The sequence below is a fragment of the Hesperophylax consimilis genome, chromosome 20, assembly GCF_061612785.1.
Source record: "Hesperophylax consimilis isolate HC1 chromosome 20, BYU_Hcon_1.0, whole genome shotgun sequence".
Classification (NCBI taxonomy): domain Eukaryota; kingdom Metazoa; phylum Arthropoda; class Insecta; order Trichoptera; family Limnephilidae; genus Hesperophylax; species Hesperophylax consimilis.
Window position 1 is genome coordinate 15506989 of NC_142855.1, and position 27999 is coordinate 15534987.

General features: G+C 38.1%; 1 protein-coding gene across 2 annotated transcripts; it reads left to right on the forward strand.

Annotated features, from left to right (window-relative positions):
* The first annotated feature begins 207 nt into the window (after positions 1–207).
* On the forward strand, positions 208–27986 carry LOC149414182 (uncharacterized). Of its 2 annotated transcripts, none has more exons than XM_089644292.1 (4): positions 208–598; positions 2878–3007; positions 11406–11658; positions 22697–27986. In XM_089644292.1, exons 1-4 carry the CDS (start codon positions 335–337, stop codon positions 23547–23549), a joined length of 1500 nt encoding a protein of 499 aa, XP_089500418.1. In that variant the 5' UTR covers positions 208–334; the 3' UTR covers positions 23550–27986. The 2 variants fall into 2 exon arrangements, with proteins under 2 accessions (XP_089500418.1, XP_089500419.1); XM_089644293.1 differs by lacking the exon at positions 22697–27986 and adding an exon at positions 17816–19859.
* Positions 27987–27999: the final 13 nt, after the last annotated feature.

Genomic DNA, 27999 nt, shown 5'->3' on the forward strand with positions numbered 1-27999 from the left:
AGCGTAAGAAATTAATTTACAGACAGATCACTTATTCGAATAGTTCACAAATTTAGCATTATGTATAAAATTTCCAAAAGAATCGATTAAAAAAATAACATCAAACGACCCAGCGACAAAGTCACTGGGAACCGAGTAACTGCAACACAAATATTGACCATCTCTATGTTTGCCGCCATAACCGCCATCTGTCAGAGGTGCTGTCAAACTCCGCAATAATTCTTGTTTCTAGTGTTTTCTGCCGATACATCATCTTTTCACATGATTTCCTTACCGCAGACCAATTAAACTTCACATTTAAACGTTAAAATCTTAATTTTAAACTTGTACAACCATGATGAAACTAAAAGACTTCGATTTGAGCCGACTTCTTGTGCTGGAGCTAAAGTTGGAGAGATGCGAAGTGAAGCAAGCTAAAAGTAAAAAATTAAAGACTGAAGAGGTGGTTGCTCCAGTTGAGGATGTAGCTCCGGCGACTTGCAACAGTGATGTATGCTGGGGTTGCCTGGAGGAAGGGGATCTGTCTGATATGCATAAAGCCTTCAACGAACATGACGATACGTACGCCGACCTGATAGCGTATTGCTTTTCACTCAAGGTGAGTTTTCAGTGCATGAATGTTGATTGTTGATTGGTAGATACACTATCTTATACAGCATAGTCCCTCTCCAGTCCCTTTAGCTTCAGTGCATTATTTGTTTATTGCATCTCACTATACATAAAACACTTTTTGGAAAAGGTTACGAATTCCGCTTCACGGTAAATATGGAATGTTTACTTTGAATTAATACTTGAATTTAGTTATATTATTACAAAAAGTTACTATAAATGTTGGGGAACCTTTAATAACGCCTGCTCGCGTCCCCTTTAGAGTTATATCCCAGTTTTCAAGTAGTTTGTGGGCTACGCTAGGTTTGTATAGACTGGTTTGTGATTTAATTCTAATACAATATTATGAATACAATCCAACTCTTGATAACGGCGTCGCATACTAATTGACATATAGCGTAAGTGACTTAATAAACGAAATTAAAATTAAAAGTGCGTATTTTTCCGTCTCCCCTGACATAATAAATCATGTTTTGAATTAATAAAGCTAAATCCATTTATTTGAAAGTGAAATATTGCGTTTTAAGAGTGATGCGGAATAAGAGAAAAATAATACACTTTTTTTCACATAAAAATCAACCTCACTAGGAGTAAGCCTGTATCGAGGTTAACAATTTTTTAATATTTAACATATATAATATCCCAACTACTTCCGACCATTTGGAGCCAGTGAGACTATGTAATATTCAATTGGGGTATGTTGTGAGGCTAAGGTAATGGAGAGGGGAAGAGGAAAGTTCCAGGCTAATTCAGATTGGTCACCAAACACGGCCAAAGCCATTTCAAGTAGCGTTACAATTCTGAATGGTGGTCTTACACCATGGCGATACTGGGAGTATCTTCCACTCTGGAACATGCCGCAAATGTACTTATATCATTGTAAATGAGTAATTTGTGAAATAACACAAATTAATCAAATAAATTTACTTGTGAATGCCATGATTTGAACACGCGTATTAGAATGCAACGTTGTGTCAAAATTTTATAACGATCCGTGAAGAACTTTAGGAGATTTGAGATTTTGAACAAACGAACATTAAAATTTGTATTTATATAGATTTGTACAGCGCCCTAGGGGTAATTATTAACATAAATGGCTCTATACAAAACACAAAAATATTGGTATTATCAGAAATTATTTTAAAATGCACTTTGTTTCAACAATTAATACAAAAAACAACTATTTAGATTGAAACCAGTGTTACTCCATACAAAAAAGTCCAAAATGACAGCAAAGGGTTCATGGAGTGAGGTTTATCCAAGTCTTGGGTATACCCGCCAGTTGTGTGGTGTGCCGGATCGGGGGCAGGCGGTTGAGAGAGACACTTTGACCTCTTCAGCTCTACTCTCTCGACCCATCGCCTTGCACTGCAGTGGGAAGGATGGATTCATTCGTCCGTCAATCTTCCGAACAGGCCTTCCATTGATATGCTTGGTGTAACTATAAGTGACCAGCTCAGGTACGGGGGCTCCATCGAAGCCAGAGTAAAGCTGGCCTCTCAGAAGCTGGGCGTACTGTACAGGGCCCGCAGATACTTTAATAGTACACAACTGCTGACCCTGTACAAATCGCAAGTGCGCCCTACTGTCGAATTTGGCAGCCATCTCTGGTCCGGAGCCCCTAAATACCTGAAAAAAACCCTTGACTCTGTGCAAAAACGGGCGGTCCGTTTGATAGATTCCCCAATCTTAACAAACGGACTGCAATCTTTAGAGCACAGGCGTCAGGTAGGTATGCTGTCCTTGTTCTATCGGTATTACAATGGAAGATGCTCTGAGGAACTAGCGTCATTGATCCCTTCGGCACCGGTGCGTAGTCGGGATACACGCCAAACGCACGCCCAACATTTGTACACGGTTGACATTTGTCACATGAGAACGGGTCGCTTCTACGATTCGTTCTTAAGTTCAACAGCTCGGCTGTGGAACGAACTGCCGGCCTCTGTGTTTCCTCCCTCCTACAACATGGAACTCTTCAAGACCCATGTTCACTCCTTCCTCTCCACAAAAAGACCCTCCACACAGCATCCCCAAAGATGACATATGCCCTGAGGGAAATTATTTTCTTCAGGGCCTCCTGTGTGGAGTTAATATAAAAAAAAAAAAATCTGGACACACTGAACACCGAATTCCTACCCAACCCTCATACCTTTTTCCTTCCCTGAATTAACTCTCCTTCATTTCCTTAAAAAGTACCTTCATACGGCTTTCCTAAAGATGACAGGTCCTGTGGGAAATATATTTTTTTAAATTTCCCCTTTCTTGCAGGTGACAGAAGACGTGAAAAGCAGCAAAAGAAAATACTTCATGTGCAGATCCTGCATCACCAAGCTTCAGGAGGCTGTCAAGTTCAGGCGACAGCTGGAAATAGCGCAATCCTTCTTCAACAACCTTTTCCGTAAGTCTATCGTTTATCTCCCGTACGAAAGCTGTGAATTCACTTTTGTTAGATTCCAACAAGAATTCATCTATCATGCTCTTGGAACAACAAGGTGATGACTCAGCAATGTTACTGTATCAAAAGGAACCTTTTTGTTGCAACAGCGTGCTATGTTACAGGGAAATATTGGTAAGATAAACATTCTGCCGTAATAAGCACAAAGATCTTCTTAGATCTTTCCAAAACCTTTGATACAATATCACACAGTAAATTAATAAACAAACTTGAACAAATCGGTATTACGGGAAACGAACTTAACTTTTTTAAAAGTTACCTTAATGAGCGCAAGCAACAAGTTAAAATAAATAACATACTTAGCAACACTTGTTCATCTAACTACGGTATACCACAAGGTAGTATATTAGGTCTGTCTTTGTTCCTGTTGTATATTAACGACTTATGCAACATTAATATTCAGGGGAAAATCGTTAGTTTTGCCGATGACACCGTCTTACTGTTTGAAGCTGACACTTGGCCAGCTGTCTACAAAAAAGCTGAAACGGACATAAGCATGGTAAAAAAATGGTTAGATTTAAACACGCTCACACTGAACACCGAGAAAACTAAATATGTCACACCAAGTATTAATATTACTGGTCAACCTCCTGATGATGCCTCCATCAGAATACACTCGTGTTTGAATTCCGATGAATGTTGTCAGTGCCCCTACATTGAGCGCTCTGCTCAGATAAAGTACCTCGGCCTCACCATTGATCCATACCTCAAATGGAATCTTCACACTCAAGTAATTGCAAACAAAATAAGAAAAACCATGCACTTCTTCAGAACGATACAAAACTTCCTCAACTCACAACACTTAAAATGGTTTATTTTGCACTCTATCAATCTATTATTGAGTATGGTATCATAGCGTGGGGAGGTGGAACTTCATCTGCACTAGACCCAATCATAAAGGCACAGAAAACTATTATAAAAATAATTCTTAGGCTTCCTCTAATTACTGACTCGAACTTAATCTTTAATATTATGAATGTGTTTGATGTTCGGCAGACATACGCAAAAACAATACTCACTCACCTATACACAAATATACATACATACTTCGAAAAAAGATCTAATATTCGCTGTACTCGAAGCAATAACAAAGACTTACTTCAAATTCCTGTAACGCACACTACTTTTGGTCAACGAAACTTTAGATATCTTGCGACAAGACTTTACAACATTCTTCCTGATAAAATAATAACATGTCATTCACAAAAAAATTTCAAAGATAGCGTAAAAATTTGGATCAAAAGTAATGATAGGGTCTTTACCGGCGCACTCATCCAAATTCGCAGCTATTGATGCAACCTAATTATTGTATGTATTTTCATATAATTGTAGGTATATTATAATGACTATAAACGAACTTGGTAAATGATGTATCGATATTGATGCTACCTAACTATTAAGTGTTCGTATTGTTATATAATTGTAGGTACGTTATAGTACTATAAATAAACTTGGTAGATAGCTGCCTCAACACAGGCTAAGGGGGTATTTCACTATGTCGGGCTAAATATCTGACTAGCTATCCGTTGGCTGGCTTTAAAGATCAGAATAACTTCGTTATTCAACGGCGACCGTTTCACCATTGTTGCGGAGCTTCCGGATAGATAACACTCGAAATAGTCTGGCAACATCGCAAAATGTTTGCAGTTACCCCATCTACTGCCACGGCTGTCATGCGTCACAGTCCGCACACCGCAAAGTGTGCATTTTTTTGGTTATGTTATGTTGATTATCAGGTCATTTTAGATAGATTCGTGTCGAATTAATACATTGTTTCTTATTTTGAACACAATCAAATAATTCAGGATGGATCATACAAGCATTCAAATTCATTCAACAAAATTCGACTCACTTCTCAGCTGTTAAACTCGGAATGTTTTGACACCATCTTTGATTCGAGGAATAGCGCCTAACGTGAAGTTCGAGCACTGATTAGTCAAATCGAACTTTAACCCGAGCGTTAGCGTTATTCAGATATAGTGAAAACGACAAAATGACTAATCCCCGGATTAGTGCTTAGTCAGAACATAATCAGAGATAGTGAAATACCCCCTAAGCCTAGTGAGGCGGGCTATGATAAACCTTAACAAATAACCACATTGACATTTATATTATTTACATTTATTTTACCTACTGTTTATATATTACTTTCCGTTGATAAAATCATATACTCAACTAATTTATAAACCAATGTACACATAACAGTCTTTCATGTATTTCTATAGTTGTTTGAAAATTTGTCACAATAAAGATATTATTATTATTATCTCCCGTACGAAAGCTGTGAATCCACTTTTGTTAGATTACAACAAGAAGTCATCTGTCATGCTCTTGGAACAACAAGGTGATGACACGGCAATGTTACTGTACCAAATGGAATCTTTTTGTTGCAACAGCGTGCTATGTTACAGGGAAATATTGGTAATATAAACGTTCTGCCGTAATAAGTACAAAGGGGTTATCTACCTTGATAGATATTTTTGAGGTAAATTAACATAACAGTCCGAATCGAGCCACGAATTACGGGAAAGGAACGAAGCAACTGCAAGCGGGTATTTTGGGTTTCTTCGTTCCTTTCCCATAAGTTGAGGTCACAGATATAGGAATTAATAGACGAGAAGATAATGGCGAGGGGTAAAATCAACTGTTGAAGAACGAAGGGGGTAAAGCTGACTGTGATTCGTCAATAAATCAATCTGACAGTAAATAGGCATCTCGCATTATAATATCACCATTTACTTCTTAAAAGTAAAATCTGCTTTTGAATGAATAGACATTTTTACATGGGAGCGCAAATTGCTCGCCACGTTATGAACTAATTTGCGAAGTCCAAATTCGGCAAAGTAAATTTCTTCTGTTTGCAGAGTCGTAGTTAGTTTCAGAGTATTTAGTTAAGGTGAAACAGATGTGACAATTCCCATACAATCTATTTTTCAGCCACATTTGAAAACTACAGATAATATTTTATTTATTTTAGTACCGAAAAATAATACTCGTAATGAGTTTATCGCGAACGAAAATTTCACTGTTCTATCACTTATAATAACAAAGTAATTAAATTAACAAAAGTAATTATTTTATGCGGGCACCGCCAGCCGAAATGTCCGAATCCGTGTTAGAAGGAGACAAACATATGTGCGAGCCATATGTTTCACGTGCACGCTATTAGCCCATTCCTACGGTGTTAAAGTGGTCAGTAAATTTGTAGTAAAAATGTCAATTTGCGCGGCTTGATTTGTTATTCTGATAGAATGTTCGTTTTGCTTTTTTACGAATGTTCCAGTATTACTCGTCGCAAGGAACATTTGCGGTTTTGGCACGCAGTAAAAAAGGCAAAATTAACTGTATAATAATTATAGTGAGAGCGGTTGTAATTATTTAGAACTTTCTTAAATCTGTAACTATCACTAGCTAGACGCCCGCCAATTCACATTCTCTCATTCATTCATTCAAAGCGGCCGCTACACAAAATAAATGGCAAATAAAGGATGAAAGTAGATTAAATGCTGTTGAAATGAGATCCCTGAGGCGTATAATAATAATAATAATAATAATTGGATAATTTGTAAAGCGCCGTTTTTGTGAAAAATCACCTCAAGGGCGTATGTGTGGTAAAACCATGTTTGATCGTGTGAGGAATGTGGAGATCCGCAAAGAGGGCAAGGCTGATGTAAGCGTAATGAGTAAGATTAAGAAAGGGACGCTTAGATGGTTTGGGCATGTAGAGCGAATGAGCGAAGATAGGAGTGTAAGGAGGATATATGATGCAAATGTGAATGGTAGCAGAAGTCGGGGACGCCCGAGGAAGACATGGCACGATCAAGTGAATCAGATACTCGAGTCGGGCCATGTCAAGAGTCAGAATAATAGAAGAGTATGTATGAGACGATGTATGAATGTGAATGAGGCAAGGAGTGTGTGCCAAGACCGAGCTGTTTGGCGGTCCGTCCTCTCTGCCTACCCCTGCGGGGAAACGGCGTGATGGTTATTTTTTATTTTTTTATAGTGAATACCTCACAAGAGTCCCAACTGCTCCCGTCTGGAGCCAGTGAGACTATGGCATCCCCAATTGGGGGATGTTGTGAGGCTGAAGGTAAGTGGGGAAGGGAAAGAGGAAGGTGGGGAAGTACCTGGCTATTCAGATCTAGTCACTAAACACGGCTTAAGCCATTTGGAGCAACGTTTCAATTCTGAATGGTGGTCTTACACCAGGGCGATACTGGTAGTATCTTCCACTCTGGAACGTGCCGCAAATATACTATATATTATTTTAATTAATTAATTGTGAAATAACACAAATCAATCAAATAAAATTTATTTGCGCACGCCGGGTTCGAACCCGCGACCTTCGGAATGGCAGTCCAATGCGTTACCACTGGACTATGCCGGCCGTCAAGTTTATTCAAGGTTAGTTAGTTAGTTAGTTATCTTTATGGTCCCTTTCAATTGGGTCCCAAATAACCGCCTCGGATTGGAGTGTTTCTAGGAACAAAAAAATTAGGTCGTGTGACCACAGTGTAGAAGCCATATTTTATTACGTATAGTCACTATGACTCTGCGCACGCACAACCACCAAACACGACGTCTCGAAGCGAACTGAAGTGAACCGAGTAGTGTGGGCAGAAACTTCGTGTTCGAACTTCGAGTCCTTTGACTCGGGCGCATTTACCGACAACAATCGGAAGTCGGGCGAAGCGAAGCGAAGATGACCGAAGCGAAGCGAAGTTCGTGCCCACACTATCGTATTCGGTCAACTTCGATCAACTTCGCGAGTAGTGTAGCTGGGCTACAACAGTCATTGTCTGCCGCGGTTTGAAGTGACTTTTTTCGATTTTGTACAGCATTGTTATTCCATAAAAATGAGGCGTGCCCTTTATAAGAATCATCAGTATTCCGGGAAAAGAGTGAGGGATGAAACGTCAGCACGGCGAATCGGAATACAGGTAAGTATTATGAAATTATTTCAAAATATTTTATTATTTTTTAAATATTTTCTCGGTACCTACCTAACTAACTAACCATCACGCTTGTTATTTTATGACCCATGTCGCTCGTTTGGTATAGGGTGATTCATATTTAATGTTGCTCAAAAATTATACTCCTTTAATGCCTTTATATTATATCTTTTAGTTCCCACAAACACTGGCGCGGAAATAAAGAAAACAAGTGTTCGAATGACGAGACCCCTAAAATTAATTTTTGTGGAGAAATCCAGGACTGCTTCTCTGTGAGAAAGATGATGAATTAATTGGACAAAGTAGACCAATTCAAGCTATCGGACAAAATATTAAAACAAACATTGAAAGAAAAAGGATCTTACAAAAAAAAGAAATATGGACAGAATATGTGAAAAGAATAAAAAATAAATAAATAAGTAAATAAAAAATCTTTTACTATCGTCGTTCCCGCCAGGCATCGTGAGTTCAATTCCACAGCTGGCTAATTCCTCCATCACGACCCAGGCAACGCTTTCCGCTTACTGTGATGGCAGTTTTACAACTAGTTTATGGACACCGTGTATAAGATATTTGTACAAAAAGTTTTTTTTTTCAATCACCTTTCTGCCCTATAGAGGATTTACTATTATTAACATGACATGTTTGTCATTTGTGAAAATAAAATATACCCATTTACAAAATACAAAAAGTTTTTTAATGTGAAAAGGCGACTTCATATGCACACTGTAGGCATCGTCTTTGTGGACACTCATATATTACGACGCACGTGGCGAGCTGATTTCAAAACAATGCCTATATTATTTAGATGCTTGATGTTACGTCGAGAGCCCTTTCTGACTTATGCATATGACAAATTTGTTTCTCCGTCTGGCAATTCTAACCACTTCGTTGGTTTGATGAATGCGCCCCATAGAAATGTAAGAAAATGTGTAACCTTTTGACTTATTCGCGAAATATTTGTGAGCAAGCATCCGCGCGAATACATGGTTACTATGTAGGTATATACCTACATCGCTTGGTATGATTATGTCCATTTAGCAAAAGCGGCCTTTAAAAAAAAGGTCCAGTTAACGCCAGCTCCCGGCACACATACCGTTGTTCCTAGCCGGCTCCTTTTATAAATTATTTAATCTTCCCAGGCATTGATTTAGTTTAGTGAATTGAACAAACCTCTATCTCGTGTCTCTTTCATACTCATGCGAAACATCGTAAATTTTTTGAAATGGAGTCTTTTTCGCAAATGGTTTTGGTTGGGTAAATAAAAATTTCCTGTACCAACGCGCGCGGAGCTGCGTGAAATGTCTTTTGGACGTATTTTTTGCAATGAAATTGTGTATTTTTCAGCCGTTTTCTACGATTATGTAATTATAGGTACCATAAAAATTTATACAGATTAATATTACTTATATACGTTCGCAAACCAATAATTCATCTCAATATTATAAAGCATAACGTGTTAAAAGTGTTTTATTAGACGATATTGAAAATAACACCATCTATCGGCGTAAAGTTTCGAAAAATGTTTTGAGATGGCCCTTAAGACACTTTTACAAATGTTTCATAATTTACTTACCCCAGTAAACAACGATGAGCACACTTGAGAATCGCTACATTGTGATGTGATAGAATATGTTTCTAAAACTGATCCATATAATACGGTGTGAATAATCTTAAAATAAAGTAAAATAATGCTTACTTATGGAATGTAATACGACAATTGGGTTTATTCTCTTTTTCACATCTATTTTTACAAGTTTTCATATCACAAGTCAACATTTTGCCGTGTTATTTCGTAAAATGAACCGATGATGCCTCGACCATAGTTCGCACAAGAATGATGACGTCACGTTTTCTAAATTCACTTGAGGCCATACGCGAGCCCAGCCGGCTCCAATGGAACCGGTATGGGGAGTGGGGATAATACGCTTTTAATCACTTAGGGCAGGTCTACTAATATTCATATATCTATGGTTGAGGTTCAGTTCGGCAGTTCGGCTCGTATATGTATATGTAGCACAATATGCATGTATTATATATACAGGGTGTCCGGGGTCAAAGTGCAGTAACTTCGGGAAGTGATTCTACATGATGGTAGGAGCAAAAAAGAAAAATAACTTACATACAGATCAGCAACTATTTTTTGACGCATCAAAAAATAGTAAAACTGCCGCCATGACTTTTTATGCATGTATACATGTACCTCAAATTTATAATCTTCTACATAATTAGTACATAACTCCCACCTAAACTTCTAGGACATACCTGTACAGTGTTGAAGGGCTTTGACTCCCACCTAAAACGATTATGTACAGGGTTTTCCAATAAGAGGTGTTATTTTGATATTCAATCGTAAAAGATCAATGGTTTCGTTGCTTGTGTGGCACGTAGCGCCGTCTTGTTGAAAGTAAACGTTGTCCAGATCAGTACCATCCAATACTGGCCATAAAAAATCATTAATCATCTCTCGATAGCGATCCATTCACCGTAACTGTTGCTCCAACCTCATTTTCGAAAAGTAAGGTCCAATGACTCCGCCGGACCATAATCCTCACCAAACAGTCACACGTTGAGGATTGAAAGGCTTTTCAACAATAACTCTTGGGTTTTCCGAGCCCTAGATGTGACAATTTTGCTTGTTGACGAAGCCACCGAGGTGGAAATGGGCCTCATCACTCAAGATGATTTGCATTTGATTCACTCAAGTGAATTTTAATAATTTCAATGCGTTGTTGAAGCGTGTATCGTTACATTTTTATTAATGGCGTAGTTTCTACTTGTCAAATGTCAAAAAATGACAGCTTCAAAAGTGACATCTATCGAAATAGCGGGCTATTCAAAATAACACCTCTTATTGGAAAACCCTGTACATTATCTAAGATAGTTGGAGCTACTTAGCATAGATGGCTCTAGTAGTGGTAGCTCATAAAGTTATCCAAGAGATGTCACTAGTGTTTAGGTTTGCCCCTTCCATGTTGAGAAACGAGGTGGCTAACAGTTAGGTTTCTAGCCACAGAGAGAATGTTGGCCTCCAGGCTGTCCTACACACTCGTTGCCATTTGAATCGTGGAGTTGCAAAATCCGCTCTAAATTTTTTCGGTAATCTAGATATAGTTACGAAATATTGTTTGGAACACCTAGCATATAAAAGAATATATCTTTAATACTAAATATAATTTTACTTTATTCTTTTCATATTTAGCGAAAAATATTAATATTATATTTAATTTCTAGTACTTTTTGTGACTGTATTAAAACCAGCAGAAATTTCCAGAGAGGGTTTTGCAACTCCAAGACTTAAAATTATAAGGTTTCTCGTCTTAATAAAGACAGAGTGTTTTGCTGTAAAGAAGGTGTTCACAATAATATTTACGTTTTTCTTACAGCTGACCAGCCCGAAGAGCCGACCCACGACCCCGAGATCCACGGCAGCCTGCTGGTGCCCACGAGCTTTTGCAACTTTGGCGATGACGACTGCATGATAGTGGATGAAGCGCGACCGAACAGCGCGCACGAGCCGCTGCAGATGAATGTGCGCAACCACGCGGGGCGCCTCTACAAGATGCTTCCCGTCAATGTGACCCACGTCCAGTCTTTCTGCAAGGCCTTGGATGAGATAGACGCCAGCAATGGATGCCGGTAAATAAAACTACTTGCAGTCCAGGGAGTCTAGCACGGTCAAATCGATAACTTAACAATATTGGCGTTAGAGCTGGGTCAAACGATCATTTTACACGACCTGGGCCATTTTACGGGCACGCTACTAGGTCATACACGACCCAATTACCTGTCACCTGGGGCTCTATTCCTGAATCGAGGGCGCTAGTAATCGCCGTCGAAAGTACGTACGTTGGTCGTCGTTGCTATTCCCGAAATTGGTCGAAGGTACATACTTCGACGCCAAACGTCAAAAGTCATTCCACACAACAACTACTGGGTATAACCAGTAGAAACAGGGCAGCGAGTGGTAGGTTCTTGGCGTTTCTATGGAATTGGCTGTCAAAATCTAGTCTAGCTGTCAATTTTTGTTTTACCGCGCGGATTCCGCAAATGTAAAAGTGGGTAAAAATTTCCCACTTACTAAGTCTTTATCGGAGCTTACAAGCTCAATTAAGAGTTGCTTTTGGCAATTTGTAATATGTCCCGCAGCCATTTCTGTTTTGAATAACGAATAACTGTTGTCTGTTTGACAGTCACACCATAGAAATCCCAAAAACATCAGGAACATAGACAATATTCACAGTGGTGCCAATATAATCATCTCTTCTACCAACTTCGACCGTTCGACGCTCAAGAATACGTAAAATTGAAACATTCGAAAAAGTTAGTTGCGACGACTAGTAGTTTTTCACTCGAAGACGGCGCATACGAAAACGATTGATCGTTTAACTCCAGAATCGCAGGCCTGGCTACTTTCACTTTCGACGTTACATAGATAGGTAAAATATTCATACACTTATTGCCGACCAACCTTCCCGTCATCAGGAACCGGTTCCAAATATATCTGAAAGAAGAAGCGGTTCTATGTAGGTCTCGGGTAACTGTAAACTGCAACCACAGTGATAGCATATTTCAGATTTAAGGAATTTACCGTCTCTATTAATTTTGTCTGTGATTCGAGACGTGATGCACGATCGCGAGAGTAGATTTGCGAGAGTGGGTCGCGAGACCCGAGTGCTGATGAAAAAATAACCCGCTTGCCCTTTGGAAACTCGAGAGCGGGTCATTGACGATCGACCCAGGACTAATAGGTTTATCTTATGTTGATTTAGCTTGGTCGACAATGCTCGTTTAGGCTTGTTAATCGCAACACAACAATTGTCGATTGGAAACCACATTCCTAAACATATACGAATTGTTACTCACTTTAAAATATATATATTTTGACACTAAAAAGAGACAATCGATCTTTTGCCATAACTCGCGATATTCTGAACAACTTTCTAAATTCGGTTTCTCTAAGCTGGAACTGATTTAATTGATTGTGTATACGACATCTTTCAATTCTATGAGCTTCGTTTCTTTGCCTTCATTAATAAACCCGTAAGGGCCAGCAAGAAACTTCAATAAATACAAAGATATTTTTGTTAAAGCCAACACAGAGAATACCATACTTGATAAAGTGACATTTATATTTGTTTCTTTAACTAACCCTGTAGTACCCGAAGGCAAAGTGTGTATAAGGTCGACACTGCAATTGCAGTGCTTCATACCGTGCGTGGGCAAGATTCTTCAACACTGCGGACCCTGGTTAATAAGCCAGTAATTTTGCATAATTAATGACATTATTCAAGAACTTGTGTGTATTGACAGCGGTATTATTGATTAATTGCTAATTGTCGGACAATTGATTGATTGCTGATCACACATGCCGCCTAAAGACCGAGACCAGAGACGGAGACAGGAGACCGCGACAAGTGTCTCGGTCTCTTCTGCGTGTACTGTGGGTAGAGACCGAGACCGCTCGGGAACTTTCGCTTAACGCTCGGATTTGTTTTGAATTTAAGTATCATTTTCAAAATTGGAACTGATTATGTCAAGAATTCAGATAAGCAATAAAGTACCTTCTTGTAATATAATATTTTAACATAAAATATTTTTAATTTTTGTTGTTTATCTTGACAAGTAAGCATTGTATATCGGAGGGTGCTGCTTGATCACAGTCTTCGTCAGAAAAAGCAGTCATTTTTTACAACAAACATGCGTGCTTCTCAAGCGCGCCGCGAGACACTACTGGTCCGGGGCGGAGACCGTCTTGCTGTCTCCGGTCTCTGTCTCCTGTATCGGTCGCACGCGCGAACTAGCCCCCATACGAAGCGAAATGACAAGTACCAGTCGCGGTATCCTGTCTCCGTCTCTGGTCTCGGTCTCCGGTGCGGTCGCGGCGCGAACCGCCGCCTGATAACTGTAAATGACGGATTTAGTCAATATTGTATTGATATAGGGTTTTATCGATCGACCGTGCTAGACCCCAAGGATAGTTTAAAAGGTGACCGAATAACTCACCAAAATGACAATTCAACATGCCTCTAAAAAGTGATAGTCATGAAAAGTGATGAAACCAAAACCAGGTTAAATAGGTTAGGTTTAAAGGTTAGTTTTTCAACGCTCTAAAATGAATTATCATTGTATTGAGTTATCAAGGAACCAGTTTAAGCCTTTCTCTGCCAGAAGGTATTTGGTGTGGTTGTACCGGCAAGCCGCGAAATCAAATCGTCATTTAGAACAGCGTGTTAACGCGCTAATTTTATACTGTCGGCCTTGTGAGCACGTCTACCTCGATGACTGGTGTCCAAAAGGTGGCACAGTTATCCAATCTTGACTTGTGATTGTAGTTCTCATACCTACACACATGTTCTCCTGAAGGCACCTCCAGGAGTCCCTGTCCTGCGCTGCTTTGTGTCCAAAGCAAGCCCAACCTCTTCCCGCACAGCCTCTGGAGGTACTTTCTCCCTTCTGTATCTGGGGCGGTCCACTGAACATCTACCCTATGACGTTGTAACAAATCGTTTCGTCTCCGTTAACTAGTTCAATTTGCAGTTTTGTACTTATACCTCTTCAGTTGTGTACTTTGGGTCGCTTGAGTTGTGACGAGGGGGATGAATATAATTATAAAGATCTATTTAAATTTGTATATGGATTTTAATGAGGTTTAGCCAAGTTTAGACAAGTCTACTTATAAATAAATCTTAACTTTTTTTTTTTTTTTATGTGACACCTCACAAGAGCGTCCCTGCCTGTGCAGTGTACAGACAGGGGAACTATGTCACCACCCGGTTGGGCGGCGTTGTGAGGCGGAATAAGGGAGGGGCTGTAGGAAGGGATTTGTTAATGCGGGCCTTGAAGAGGCTCGGATTATAGGAGGGAGGAAAAACAGATGCCGGTAGCTCGTTCCACATACGAGCCGACTTACACAAAAACGAGTCGTAAAAACGGCCCGTTCTCATAAAGCCAACGTCAACCGTGAACGGGTGTTCAGCTCGTGTCCTTCGAGTTTCGCGCACGTGCACCGGTGCATCAGGAATCAATGCTGCTAACTCCCTGGAGCAGGCACCATTAAAATACCTGTAGAACAGACACAGCATGCCTACATTGCGTCTATGCATTAGAGAAGGCAATCGGTCTGTTAACAACGGATTGTCAATCAGACGGATCGCTCTCCTTTGCACAGACTCAAGCAGGTTTATCAAGTATTTTGGGGCACCAGCCCAAAGGTGGCTCCCAAATTCAATAGTTGGGCGGACTTGAGACTTGTACAGGGTCAGCAGCTGGTCACTGTTGAAGAATCTCCTAGCCCTGTACAAGACGCCCAACTTCTTGGAGGCCTGATTAAACTAAACTAGTTGTCATTTGGGTTGCTTCTCCATTGTTCTCATCGTCGTTGTTAATTAAATGAACAATATCGTCCACTCTAACTACCTTGTTGTCATTGAGTTCTCTGCGTGGGCCTTAGTCAGGCCGAAGTGAAGAATGTATGCAAGCAGTCGTTTATGGAGGATATTTGATTGTCTCTCGTCTCCAGAAAGCCATCAGGGGGGACTCCATCCAGACAACCATGACATCGATGATAGTGTTATTAGATTGGTGTAGTCTGCGTCATAAGCTTCCCGTGTGTATTGACAGCATATTTCTTAAAGACGCTGTCAGAATTGATGACGCTGGAGAATTTGTATTATATTTTTCCGCTCAAGTAAATGGAATATTTCTGAATGTATCCAAAAACAGCAATGTTAAGTCACCATAAATGAATGGGTATTTGATATTTCCTCATCCTGTTTTCTACAGTAAATGTTCCTGTCCCTGATGGCCCTGAGGAAAATAATTTCCCTCAAAGCCTATGTCATCTTGGGGATGCTGTGTAGAGGGTTTATTAAGGAAAGGAAGCAGAGGAAAATCAGAGAAGGAAAAGGGTATGAGGGCTTCGCATCCGCCGCCAAGACCTAGATAATCCTCACCTCGTGAACCCGGGCACCCCTGCTTACGGTGACCTATGGCAGAGGTGTTGGTTATACAATGAATGGTTCCCGGGGCGGCGGTACCCATACCCGCCTCCCAAATTGTAAAAGTAATCCTAAATATTAAAATTCCCCAATATAATACTAAATTTCACAATGTAGACATTAGCAATAATCTTGAAAAATACCGAACAGAAGTAACGCGTCATAAATTAATATATGTGTCGAGAGCATCTCCTATCCTTATCCTATATTTCTCTTCATCTCCTCTTTATCTAAAATTAGTTTTAAAACACAAAAGAACTCCTATCCCTAAACAACTTTAGCATAACCACTCTGGCGATTTTTGACGTATTATTATGGCGAGTTTGCAAAAACATGTTAAGCGTTCGTTTGCCAAATTTATAGAACCTAAAGAATTGCAATGGACGGCAAAATCGGACGGAGTTATTGACTTTAAACCACAGTAAACTGTTATTATTAATTGAATCGAACACCGATCGGTCGATTACCTTTAATTAACTTCACATGTGTATCTTTGTATTATAATTTATTTAGCGGTTATTTTTGGAACTGGTTCCAAAAGTAACTGGTTAAATAACCGGTTCCACATCGGCGTCCGGTAACTGGAACTGCAGTGACAATATTAGTATTTGCTTCCGCTCTCAACAATGGTTACAATGTACTGTTGATAGTCCTACAAGCTCTCTCAGTGAGTCTATTTCTTAAAACTAGTTAACTAAACATCACGCTCTTTCTTTTTTTGGGTTTTTGAGTAATCTAGCTTTAGAAACTTTCACTTTTGATGTCATTTTATTGTCTATGGATTTTCGAAACCGGTCGGTGTGGCTATTGTTAATATGAGAGGGCTACTTAAAAAATCAAAGTTTGGAACAGGCAATAGAATATTGTTTTATTTTCACTTATCTAAGCAATCACGTAAGTCACTAGCTACGTAATTTAATCACTTATGCCGCTAGCCTCTTGCCTTAATCACAAAGTTGATTACTTAAGTCACTTAACACTATATGGTCGGGCATTTTACCGCCAAATTGGGGGCGAAGCGCGAGTGTTTTTTAAATTTTAGCGCCAAAATTAGACTTTCCACAAAATATTCATATCTTATGATCTATTTGATATTTTTCAATGAAACTTTCAGTGTTTTACTTTAAAAAGATGTCTCTATTTATTTACTTAGCAATGTATGTGTAATTCCTTTTATTATGAACAAAAGCTTTCTACTTTCTTGGGAATCATAGAAAAAACAGTATTTCACAATCGAAATAACACATCGAAATTTATTCATACAAAATTACAAGATTGTTTAGAAATTTTCAATACATATAAAAAAAACTATATCCTAATAGTGCTTCAATGTGTGATAGCGTTCGAAACACTTTCCTTTATGCAGGGGCACATTGCAAAACTTGCACATGTACCGCGTTTCACTGCGTAGTTTGTGAGCGGAACATACGCGACAACGATTTTTTATTTTGTTGTGTTTCAAACTCATTGTATTGACAGGTAGATAGATCGGGTACCGCCGACAATAGAAAACACATGACCCCGCACACATCTAGAACCCCTTGTTTACAAGTTTCCCGCTCCTTAGCGCTTTGCGCAACAAAACGAGTAAACTCGTCTCCCGCGTCTTACTGTAAGAAGGCGTATGACGAGTTTTCTCGTTTCCCGCAAAGAATGTTTTAAGTCACTCGTTACTCAAGTTAATCTATCAAAAAGTTGAAATAACGACCGTAAGTCATTTTTGCATGTTTATCTTCTGTTATTCAAAAAATTGCACAGAATTTACTTAATATTAATGTGATATATTTGTCTTCCAGCTGCCCATTCTGCGATGAAGTGTTTCCAACAATCATAGCGCGTCGTCGGCACATGCGTCAAACCTACGGCGGACGCATAGCCAAGTTCACGTGTGAGGAGTGCGGCAAGCCCTTTGGAGAAAACGGCCATATTAATGGACACGTCCGCAACATACACCTGAAGGAGCGCGCATTCAAGTGCAACATGTGCCAAAAGAGATTCTTCCGACGTAACGAATACGTAAAACACATGAATATGCATGCCCATAGTAATTATCAATGTCATATTTGTTACTATGTTGTCACAACAGCCGACGAAATGCGTCATCACCGATTAGAATGTACGGATTATCAGCACAGCAAAAACCTCAATATTCAATCTCATGACCAGGGTAGTACAGGATCCAATACTCCATACTCCAATACATATGATCAAGATTATCTGGTCCCCGATGATCAGCTATATAATCTGAATGGCGCAGGTCCCGATGTTCAGGATTGTATTGATCCCGACGAAGCCAACGGTTCAAATACTGATACGTGTTCTGAACCAGACGAGTCGAGTATCGCGTATGTAACGCCTGTTGCGCCAGGAGCATCTAGTTCATCTAGCGGAACATACGTTATCATGAATCACAATCAGTTTCAAATTTAATTACGGTTAGTGTTCGTTACTATAGAATTTTTTTACTCTTTGTATTAATTCCATTTGTTGATGCCGAGTAGAGGGTTTTTATGTCAACTGTGTACGAATGTTGGGTGCGTGTTTCCCAGCTGTGCCATCAATGACACTAGTTCTTCGGAGCATCTGAAATATCGCTACAACCAGAACAGAATTCCTACCCGACGTCTGAGCTGACCATAAGTGACTGCAAAATTCCAGCGTGGGGCGCACTTGCGATTTGTACAGGATTTTGGAATTTTAGTACGTTTGCATTATATTCACTCAAAGACACTTTAATTTATGTGAATACTGCCCAAGAGTCCCAACGGCCTGTGGCCAGTGGTACCAGATGTACCTGTAAGGCTTCATACATATGTGTGATTAATTTTCTTTCATATTGTTAACTCTTTCTGGGCTACCGTCTCTACATAATAAGGTCAATCAATCATGAAATGCATGCCCCGTGCGCTCACGTCTCAACTTGTGAGACGGCGCTGTAGTACAAAATCACACTTAGGTTAACTAGTTATGTATTTTAAAATAATATAATATGTCGAAAGTTGTGCACATTGTTCTGCACGTCTTATCCCACAATAAGTTTATTAAATGTTACCAAAACTAGTACGAGGCGAGCATATAACGAACTACGCCGCGCACTAGTGTTGTCATACCAAAACGTCTTATCGGCCTTAAGAGAAATGGCTGCATGGCCTTTTGCATACAAAACTTAATTTTGGATTTGACGCCAAAAAAACCAATCAAATTAATGATAATTTTTTAAGATAACACATTGACGTCGGGACACGGCATTTGCCGTTTTTGTCGACTGTCGGTTTTTGGCGTTAAACAGCACTATACGGGTTTGTTATCAGCGTGAAATAAAACGCCTTGAAGGGTAATTTGCTACCTGGCTGCTAGGCGACACTCTGTCCACGTTATTTGAGATGCCTTGTCCGGATTGGCTAGTGTGCCACTTGTAAAGGCGTCTCCACAAATCTACAGTTTTTATGCAATCTCAATCTCCAGTTTAGTTTGAGTCATTTCACGTATTGGACTATTTTTCATACCGCTCGCACTGTTTGGTATTTTATTATTTGAATATATTATCATTGTAGAGGACTTTATCCCTACAAAAATGTCTTTACAATCCAATGATACATGCACTTATGGTGTGTGATGGATTATGAACATATGAAGTGTACTGATTCCTTGAAAGAATAAATACTTTCATTCATAAGTGGAATGGGGTCTTCAATTAGGCGAGGCAACCGCAAAAGACTCTTTTTTGACAAGAAGCCATTAAACTTATGAGTTATTGAATTTTCGCTTTCGGCCTTAGGCGACACTGTTCAATATTTACGCGATCAGATTTCACACATCCAGCGATTGTAAAATTGCGGGAATGGCAAATATATATTATTATTTATTATATGACTATATGATATAAATAAATATGTTATCTTTTACATGGAATTTTCAAATATTGAATGCTATTTACTGAATTAATATCAGGATTTTATATTCAGCTTTGAAATGTGGTGAAATTATGATGTAATGAAAGCAATTATAATTTATTTTTGATGATCAAATGTCATATACGATTTCTTGCAAATATGGCAATTATTTGTGTGTCAACCCTTCAGGCCTCTGGCATATTTCTTAAGAAAGGAAGAAAAGAAGCTGACAATAGGTTGGATATTTTGTGTGTATTTCCGCGTTGCAATATAAATTAATATTTCTGAACGTATTTGTTTTTGAAAGGTGATGAAATACGCTTTCAAAAATATTATAAATAAACGTATATTATTCAGAAAACTTTTAAAAATTACTCACCTTACATTTTTTCATCTAAACTGTGATCCAAACTTACTGATAACTGAAAAAACACTGAGAATAAAGCCTGTGACAGACGGCGATATATTCTCGTGGCTTTGCCTATTTCAGTATATCGCTCGTCATATATTTCCATTGGAATTGTATTGTGAGCGTTATGCTGAAATAGGCCAAGCCATGATGCATATAGCGTAATCTGTCAGCCTTATAAATATGACATATAAATATTACTGTCACTTTATTGTTGTTTAAAATAAAAATAATTAATAAAAATTCACAAGTCTCATAATTTTTTTTTTCAAACTGCGGTCGGAACTTTTGGTTTCATGCAAGTGTATATTTCAGCATTCTGTTTGGTCGGGTATTTTGACTTTAAATCCATAATTATGTTTTGTATGAAAAGGCCACACATTTGTTCCTCTTAAAATGCCGATATACAATTTGTAAAAACATCACGAATCAAGAAATCAAATTATGTACAAGTTTCTCTTTTAATAAACACATCATAACATTGAATTGTTTTTACTTATGAACAGTAATATATCACCTATTAGAACTGCACTACTCAGAGTCACTTCTCGAATACGTTATGCTGTGGACGTGACCCAAACTTTCTTCAGATTGTTGATTTGAGATTGCATATACAGTATTATCTTAGTAATTCATCTCCCCGAAAACTGGACAAGTCTCCAACTAACCGGTAGAGAACACGCTCTAGTAAGTGTCCAATTAGCGAAAGCGACGGATTATAATGCATATATACTAAAAGTTAAAACATGTATTTCACATCTCTTATTAAATACTCTAAAAATTAACTACATTAGAAGATAGACGTAAAATAAACGATTTCACGTTCTTATTCAAAATACTTGACTCTAAATTCGACTGTTGTGAACTCCTGCAACTTATAAACATACATACACCCACAGTAACAACACGACAAAATACAATATTCTACAGCAGCACACATAAGCGTAACTACATTGCCCACTCTCCGATACAACGACTTCACACCATGGGAAATCATTACTTGGGTGATGTTGACATATTCAATACCAACTTGGCAAGTTTTGTGGATCATTTAAAACATTTATTTCAACAATACTCCTAAACACATCATGTAAACCTACAAATAGCTGTAATTTTCTGTTTTTGTTTCTTGTGTTTGTATGACTTGTTGCATGGCTTTTATCAAATGTTATTTTATTTTTTATGTTTCAAAGTATCTGTCAAATTAAAATTATACTACCAACCATGTAAAAGCCTCTGGGCGTTAAATAAATAAAAATAAAAAAATTCTGGCATATTCTGTAAGATGATTCAATTATTTCCGCTTTGCTACAAAATCTAAATAAATGGAATAATTTTGAACGTATCTGAAAACTAAAAACTGATTTTGTTTTCGAAAACTAAATACTTTTAAATATTATTACGGCTAATTACTGAGAGACAACTGTTCTTGGACAACACAGTGCCATTTCGTTTATTGTATAGCGCGATGAAAGACAGAAGTTAATAATCTCGGTCGATTCTTTGATTGACCGAGCGTAGGTAAATACATGCAGAATGGGCAGAAATTTTCGTATTGAAACGTTGGATTTCGTTGGAAGTAGAGGATGATGCCTTTTAAAGTGTCCCCTCTACTGCAGATGTTGAGATTGTCCATCGATCTTGACAATTTCCCCAACTTTGCAGATATCGGCATTTAACGGCCATTGCTTCTTGAATTCAGTGTAGGACGTTGCATTTTATTAGGGATATCGAATGGAAACTCATAAACCTCTTTGTAATATTGAATCACTGAAGAAGATAATGTCAATGAATATATAAAACAGACAAAAGCACATAAAACAAAAGATAACGGTCACAATTGGTACTCGTACCCAGGACCTCTCATCATACCGGGACTGGCGTCTATCAATTGAGCTATTGCTACCTTATTAGTTTCATTTTTATATTAACCTCTTGAACGCCAGCGTATCCTTATGGATACGTTTAAAAAATCATTTCTCTGAATAACACATTATCTGGTAAATCTGTACAATTTACAAAAACATAATTTTCCATAAAACAAGCAAGTTATTTAGTAATGAGGTTGCATCAGTAAGATCGGAGTATCTGGGTTTGAGTCTCGATTGCGACCGTTTTTCATTTTCTGTGGCTTAGTCTATTTTATATTTTCGTTGATAGTAGTTGTTGATATAATCTTCTTCAATAATTACATCTTTTTTTGATGTTCACCTAACTCCCCTCCAAATAATTGTGAAAGACATAAAACAATCACTTAGCTAATTCTGCATTTTTGTTATTTCGAAATATCTTCATATTTCTCTTCTTCAAAATTCCTTGTCTATCCATCTGCAGAAATCACGTTTAATTAATATCATGATATATTTATCTTCCAGCTGCCCATTCTGCGAAGAACCGTTCCCAACAATCATTGCGCGTCGTCGGCATATACGTCAAACCTACAGCGGACGCATCGCCAGGTACACGTGTGAGGAATGCGGCAAGCCCTTCGGAACTAACGGCCATCTGAGTGAACACGTCCGCAACATACACCTGAAGGAGCGCACATTCAAATGCAACGTGTGTCAGGAGAGTTTCTTCCGTCGATACAGCTATGTAAAACATATGAAAAGACATTCTGAAGGGAATTACCAATGTCCCACTTGTCATTATGTTTTCAAAACACACATCGAAATGAGCCAACATCGGTTGAAATGTACCGTCACAGATAATCAGAATTTTATAAATTCTGATCTTGAAGCAAGCTATCACGATAACACAAACTCTGATGATGTTCAAGCGCAGAATTTTGTAGGTTCTGATGTCCTAGCGTATAGTCAAGATTATATTGTTCCCGAGGTTCGAGCATATAATCAAAATTCCATAGGTCTCCAAGTTGAGGAGGGTTTTATAGGTCCCGAAGTTCAAGCGCGTAGTCAGAATGCTATAGGTCTTGGAGTTCAAGAAGATTTTATCGGTCCCGATGTTCGAGCTTGCAATCAGAATGCCATCGGTATTGAAGTTCAGGAAGATTTTATCGGTCCCGAAATTCAGGCATATAATCAGAATTCTGTCGGTCTCGATGCTCGTGATTATATAGTTCCCGATGAAGCGAACGATTCAAATACAACGTGTTCCGAATCGGATGTACCGAATATTGCCCGTGTTCCGCCCGTAGTGTTGACAGCAGGTTCTAGTTCATCGGGGGAAAAGTATTTTATCATAAATCATAATCAGTTTGAAATGTAATTTTGTCGTTTGAAGTTCATTACGGGGAGCGAACGGATTATATTCACCAAAAGCTATTTGCAAGAACTTATTTTATAGAATAAACGTGGATGTGTTTTGTAAACCAAAAATCTTGTAAATTCGTTCTTCAATTTTCAAAGCAAAACTGTGTTTCATCAAAAGGTATGATAATTATCATTTCAGCTTAGATAATCAATTTGAATAAATAGCAGATATTTATAATAGCATTGAAAACAGTTATTTGTTTATACTAGCTGATATGTACCCGTGTATATATATTAACCTTCTGGAAGAAATTCTCTAAATGATAGTGAAAACCCTGACTAATTTTGTTTCTCGCTTTTAGCCATCGCGCCGCGTTCTTCTTGTGTACGTTATCGAGTCAGTTATTTGTGGCGCAGCGCATGAAGTGTAATTGATCATCTCATATAAGGCTGCATTGTCATTAAATAATGATAATATATTATTAAATATTTATGTTGAGGGATCAGTAGGATTTATAGGCCCTGTTAGAAGTTTTACCGAGCCGAACCCTCTGATATGAAAATATCTGGAGTCGGTGAATTATTTTCCCATTTGATCTCTGGTGAGTTGACGTGTTGTTCTTGTATTGTTTTGTATTTATTATGCTTATATAATGCACTTGCATAATGTGGATTGACTAGATGGATCATTTGTGGAAAAGTGTGTGGAAGGGTTTAGTTTTTCCTGTGGGGAAGATTTAACCCGGACATAAAATCGGAAGTTTAGAAAAATGAAAATCGATAGAAAAATTCATTTATATTAGGGTACAAAATATGCAATCATGCTTTTTTTTTAATTTTAACACACTGTTGAATGAAAACCATTAAAGATGGGTTGTTTTGGAGAATTTGAACAATTCTTCAAATAAGTTAATTGTCAGGTTCTGTTACAGATTTTTTTCAAGTTCTGTTATTATTTCAGTTCTCTCAAGGAACTAGCTTATAATCAGAGATGTGCTTTATTTCAAATAAATCCATTTCAAATGGAAATGCAAACTGGGTATTTTCCATTTTGCATTTTAAATGCTTTTCTCAATGCATTTTCCATTTTAAATGCTTTTTTGTAACATTCTTCCTACTATCTCCACTCATCTTTTTTTCATAAGCCCCAAATATCAGTCGGTCCTCAACCTCGCTATGAGAGATAATTTACATTTGTCAAGTTGCTCCCTGGTAGGAGCCCTGACAATTGAGTGATACCATTACAAAAAATACTGAACATGGGGCCATGACGCTGTAATATTAAATTTTAGATAGCAGTTTCTATGTTTTTACGTTGGCAACATTAGTCCCGCGTAAATTTTTTATGGTTTCATAATCTGTAGTCGTGGTGTTTTTGGATTTACCATCATGTAATATGTTTGTTCTACATTGATGTCCATTATTAAATGACAAAATTGTTTAAAAATTCAATAATTATTTTAATTGTTTGACCTGAGAAACCATTTTGCATTTTCAATGCATTTTGAAAATAGGTATTTTGCATTTTGCATTTGAAATGCTTTTCTAAAAACCATTTTGCATTTTCAAATGGAAAAGTTTTGACCCATTTCCATTTTGCATTTCAAATGGTTTTACATCTCTGCTTATAATGATATAACAAAAGAACTTGAATAGGACTTTCACAGAACCTGAAAATTAACGTTGAAATTTGATGAATTGTTCAAATCTCCAAAACAACCCGTCCTTAATGTTGCCATTTAAACGATTGCAGTGCCTTCGGTTATTTATCAGACTGTATATAAATAATTATCAAAATAAAATATGTTTAATTTAATGCGGTAATTAATTGAGAATAATATTAGTAATAATTCTATTAGTAATAATTTTAATGATAAAAATGACTTTAATAAGATATATATCAGAGGTTCCCAAAGTGGTCTATATCGACCCCTGGGGGTCGATATCGGCTTGCTGGGGGTCTATTTCAGCGAGAAACAATTTGGGGGTCCACGAGATTCAAATGGGGGTACATACGAGCGGATCCCCATTTACCTCAAGTCAACATTTAGGAGTTCCGTAAATGACACAATACACCTAACACAAATATATTAGACTGTGAAATTATTTAATTCATATTTGTAGTTTTATATTTCGTAAATTTGTTAATTGAGGTATATAAATGGAGTCTATGTTCCTTTTCTCGTCAAAATTAATATATTGAACCAAAACATTGCACATTGGAAGCCACGAATTTTCCTAGTTCCCCAACTTGTTTTTTAAAAATGTCCAGGGTAATAATGACGTTCAACATTTAAATGCACTTCACACAGACTTCAAAACTAAGTTTGAGGACATTTTGACTGTGGAAATGGAACGTTGAAGAATCGGATGTCATGTGACAAGAAGAACTGACCGGAATAAGCACTGACAAAGAACTTAAGAGGCAGTTCTGTAGGGCCAGCTACAGAAAGAATTTTCCGTTGCTTATCCTGCTTCATTTTCATTTGGTGTAATACCTCACAAGGGCGCCCCTGTCTGCACAATGTAAAGACAGAGGAACTATACCGCCACCCGGTTGTAGGACAGGCAAGGGAAGGGAATCTTTTTACTAAAAAAATAAATGATTATCACATGGGACGTTAATAGTTTTAGGAAAATTCAATATTCGGCAGGCAGGGGGTCTACAGATAAAAAAATCAAGTGGTCTAAGGGGCAAAAAAGTTTGGGAACCTCTGAATTCTATATCATGGACCAACCCATCAGGAAAAGGTGAACAAATCGAGAACGCGGAGTGCGGAGGGGGCGTTACCATCTCCCTTATTGTGATTTCTCAATAAATGAATATGACAGTATACAAGCAACTTGCATTATCATATCACTATTTTACTAGTCCTTTTTACAATGGTGTGCAAATTGCTGGCTGCTTAAAAACTTAACTACACATTCCAAATCGGCTAAACTAATGTTTCGACGTTTCCAAAATTGAATATGTTTTTACACTATTTAGTTATATACTTTTATAAATGTGTTATAGTTTACCCACCTCACTCATTTTTAGCGTTGCTACGCTAGGCAGGTCAGTTAAAATCGAACATTCGTCTCACAATAGACTGCTCCGCAAATCGCGGATTTCTTACAGTATGGAAGATCTACAGTCTGTCGTGTTCTAATGAACGAAGTATGTATGATGAATGTAAGTAAGTCTTAAATCATAGTATTTGAAAGAGAGAGTACTAATAATCCATTAAATGGTGGGATTGGGTGCGAAATTGAGTAATCTGAAAGTTGGTTGCCTGTTGTATGCTGCTGCAGTGCTGATTTCTGACAGAATGGAAGAACTACAGTCTCTCTCTCTCTCTTTTCTAGGGTGAACGAAATATCCAAGAAGAATGAGTTGATTATGAGTACGTAATTATAAAGAGAGAGTACGAAAACAGTGTGCAATATAGTTGTGAATGAGGAATACTTGAGCAGGTGGATTTAGGAAGTATGTTTACGAGAGATGGGAAGACAGAGATATTGAAAGAAGGGGAAATGCAGGTAACTCCATTAATGGAGGGCTGAACGCAGTTGGCGCTAGCAAAAATATTGTCCAAAGAAGCGAAGCTAGCAGTCCACAATGGAGTGCTGGTACCTACCCTGATGTATGGAAGTGAGGCATGGAACTGGTACAGGAAGGATGAAAGTAGACTGAATGCTGTAGAAATGAGATTCCTGAGGCGTATGTGTGGTAAAACCATGTATAATCGTGCGATCAATGTGGAGATTCGCAAAGAATTTAAAAGTAATGAGTAAGATTAAGAAATGGATGCTTGATGGTTTAGGCATGTAGAGCAAATGAATGGAGTGTAAGGAGAATATATGACGCAGATGTGAATGCTATAAGATGTCGGGATGTCAGAGGAAGACAAGGGAACCAGGTGCTTGAGTCGGGCCATTTAAAGAGTCGGAATAACTGAAGCGTATGTATGAATGTGAATGAGGCAAGGAGTGTGTGCTAAGACCGATTTGTTCGGCAGTTCGTCCTCTCTGCCTACCCCTGCGAGAAAATGGCATGATGGTTAGTTGGATATGTTCCATTTGTCCTAAATCAATCAGTCAATTTACTAAATGCATATTAGAAAAAATTAAATTAAAATGTTGATTACCCGTGTTGTGTGTACGATATTGTTTTTGTTAATCTTTGATCAATTTTTTAACATTATTTTATAATATATATTTATTATTTGTATATAGTTTATTAAACATTATCCATACAGGGTATAACAGCGCGCCCCCAGAGGATTTTAACAAACGATTTTTGAACATATTTGGATATAACAAAATATATGTTTTTATCGCACTGCTACTCGTTTTGACGGGATCGCTCGATACGCACTCTCTCTCTGTTACCGTGCTGCCGGAACGAGACGGAGTGCGTATCACGTGACCCACTAGGCTGTACCAAAATACTCAGTTGCATCGTGTGATGTAAAAATATACAT

What these genes read in the sequence shown, in the direction of transcription:
- LOC149414182 (XM_089644292.1), top strand. Translation starts at nt 335, where the DNA reads ATGATGAAACTAAAAGACTTCGATTTGAGCCGACTTCTTGTGCTGGAG. An exon ending in CGTATTGCTTTTCACTCAAG is followed by an intron (nt 599 to 2,877) that starts GTGAGTTTTCAG and finishes CCTTTCTTGCAG; the next exon opens with GTGACAGAAGACGTGAAAAG. An exon ending in CTTCTTCAACAACCTTTTCC is followed by an intron (nt 3,008 to 11,405) that starts GTAAGTCTATCG and finishes TTTTTCTTACAG; the next exon opens with CTGACCAGCCCGAAGAGCCG.